The sequence below is a fragment of the Gavialis gangeticus genome, unplaced genomic scaffold, assembly GCF_001723915.1.
Source record: "Gavialis gangeticus isolate Ggan-Ray unplaced genomic scaffold, GavGan_comp1, whole genome shotgun sequence".
Taxonomy (NCBI): domain Eukaryota; kingdom Metazoa; phylum Chordata; order Crocodylia; family Gavialidae; genus Gavialis; species Gavialis gangeticus.
The window spans coordinates 101,128,111-101,131,163 of NW_017728992.1; the positions used below are offsets into that span (position 1 = coordinate 101,128,111).

The 3,053-nt window shown below is 35.2% G+C and overlaps 1 protein-coding gene across 1 annotated transcript in view; it reads left to right on the forward strand.

Annotated features, from left to right (window-relative positions):
• Window positions 1-3,053, forward strand: part of LAMA3 (laminin subunit alpha 3) — a gene marked incomplete at its 5' end in the record, with an annotated part of 261,166 nt that overhangs the window by 50,916 nt on the left and 207,197 nt on the right. The window contains 2 exons of the mRNA XM_019526339.1: window positions 1,230-1,347; window positions 2,231-2,349. Of these exons, the coding sequence (XP_019381884.1) occupies window positions 1,230-1,347; window positions 2,231-2,349 (237 nt within the window). The remainder of the gene's footprint in view (window positions 1-1,229; window positions 1,348-2,230; window positions 2,350-3,053) is intronic.

Here is a 3,053-nt window from a genome sequence, read left to right on the forward strand (position 1 = left end):
ACGTTAGGACAAGTGCATATCATCTGCGGGAGATTCCTTTGACGGGGACAGCTAATAAAAATGTTGTTTGTACACTGTTCTTTAAAATAAAAGCTAAGTCTTAGAACTTTTTGATCACCCCTTGTACATTTAAATAGCATTTTCGTTCATAGAAGGCCACAAACCTTAATTTTTTGATTGCCACTTTATTGACAATACTTTTATCCACTGTATGAAGTGTTTTATGTTTATATTTTAAATTAACCTTTGAGGTAAATGAAGATAGCCCCAGGATATAAATCATGCTCAGCCTTTTGTATAGTGTGAATTTCTTGGAACTTGACATTGTTGAAGTTCCATGACTGTTGACTTTCCCCAGAATTGCTTCACGATATTTACATGACTTGCAGTAGGGTTTCTTGGCTTTGAATTCCTTTAATTTCTTGTGTGTGTGTGTGTGTGGGGGGGGGGGGTTGGTATGATGTTTGGGTGCTGAGTATATCCCTCCTTTCTAGTCTTTTGTGGTCTAACCGTACAATCTATGGCTAAAAAGATACGTGAGAATCTTTGAGGCTTGGGGAGTTTCACACCTGACTCTTCAAGACCCTTCAAGAGACAAACCTCTTCAAGCTTAGTCTTGGTCTTAGAGTAAATAAATAGAATGTTGATCATAAGAGTGCATTGGGGAAGAGCAGAAGACATGCGTCATTATCAGATTGTCTTTATTTCATGGCAGTATCTGGCTCAGTGTGCTGTTTTTACACTGAATTTTACTGATTTCATTGTGATTTTGCTTGACTACATTATGATGAAGTTGAGTTGGGGTAACACAGTTATTGCAGCAGGATGCTGCTCCATGCTTTGTTATATTGTGGCTGTCGATAGCGATGAATCGACCATGCAGTTTTTCGAGGTTGAATACCACTACTCATAACACATCTAAGTAGTTAATCACATGCTAGACTGAATTATTTTGGTATGAAAGAGATGGCATTTAGCAGTCACATTGCAGCTTCTATCTAAATGTAGTGGGCTATAAGTGATGTAGGTAGATACAGCTCCCTGGAAGTCACCATCTAAGAATCAAGCCTTTTTTCATGGGAACTGAACAGGAAAGCATAAATTTGCTTCTTCTCTACAAAGGAAAGCTCCTACTTAACATTAGTTCTTACCTATCCAATTTTACAGAATTTAACAATTTCTGTTTCTTGCTTTCAGTTTTGTTTAATATTTACATGTTTTGTTCCTAGCTCTTCCATGTTGCATACATCCTTATCAAGTTTGCAAATTCTCCTCGCCCAGATCTCTGGGTGTTGGAAAGATCAGTGGATTTTGGAGGAACCTACATACCTTGGCAGTATTTTGCTTGTGAGTATTTTCTTTAATCACTGAACTTTTATAGGACAAAGCTGTGTTTTACATAATCACAGCAAAATCACCAACAGACTTCTCTAAAGGTTTCAGCTGTAATGAAGTACAATGATCTGAGATATGTTTGGAAATATTCCTCAGTTGATCCCTTGTTTTTAGGCCTTTTGTTTTCAAGATGATGAGTGAGAGGTTGTGCATAAGCAAAATTTGTAGTTGAAAAATTTAGAATGTTTTTGATGAAATTTGTTCCAAGATTTTTTAATAAAGGACGCTAGAGTAACTTTCACTTGGAGAGCCATCAGAAGAACTATTCTTGAAGGTGTCCTCTCTTCAGAGAGCAATCTTTGACAGGATCCATTTTCAAAGCAGGCCAAATTAACTTGACAATACAGCTGCTCATTTAAATTGGTGTTAATCACATCATTAACATGTACTTTGATACTGTGGAAATGTAAACCTGACCTCAGTATTTGTCTTCTTCAATTTGTTCATGTCTTTTGTATATTATAATGGTGCCTTTCATCCCTATACAAAACTAAACCAAAATACAAGCAATCCACCTTGAAAAAAGCCATATTTTTAGTGATATTTCGAAACTGTTGCCAGGACATTATCAACAACTTTTGGGATAGGAAGTAAAGAAGAATGTGCTCACCTATTTCTAATATTGTCAGCATTTTTCTATAATAATATTTCTGTTTGCATAAAGAGATAAGTGAGCATTGACATAATTTGATTTAGTGGGATACTTAATTTGAAACCACGAGGGGACAATTCTTTGTCAATTTATGTGAAAACAATATAAAATATTGTGTGTAAAAAAATATAAATATAAGTAAATATTTCAATATGTCAAAAAATCAAATTCTTACTTTACTAGATTCAAAAGCAGACTGTTTGGAACGTTTTGGAAAGGAAACCAATGCTCCTATTAGGAGGGATGATGATGTCCTTTGCACTACGGAGTATTCTCGGATTGTACCTCTTGAAAATGGGGAGGTAAATGCTATTTAGAAACAGATGAAAATGAACAGCATTATATATGGGTAGCTTAGCATGAAAACTTAATGGTTTTGATTAAAAAGTACAATTTTCAGTCAGTTTGCAAACCTGGGTGCTTAAAATTAAATTTGTAAATCCTTAGGCAGTTATGGCAATGGCCTGATTTATATAGAATGTGCTGAGAAGTCTACACTTGCATTGCTATCTGAGAGAAGAATGAGTGCTAAGAACCTATAAATTAGTCAACTCATTTAGCTTCTGGACTATGGGTAGGGGCCTTATATGAGTCTTAGAATTTTGGCCTAACTTTGAATTGCTGCACTGAATGTAATGGGCCCAATTGTTTGAGACTTACTTATGGAAATAAAGGTTACAGAGTAATGCATTTACATTTCAGGAGAAATACCTTCTATTGTTAGAAAGATGTTTTAAAATGCTATAAGTGTACACAACAATGTAGTGTCTGTAAAAACTAGTGCAGGTTGTATTTCTTTGGTTTTACCAGTGAGAAACATATTTTTATTTTGCCTGGAACTATTGTGGGTGAGGGGTTGTGTGTATAACGGTTTCTCACGTAGGTTTATCTCCAGTTAAACATTATGTCAAATATAAATGCAAACTTCCTTGATATTAATGGTTGTTGGAGTTTGTTTTTCATGGATTAAGTCATAGTTTCATAGTTTCATAGATTAAGGGTCGGA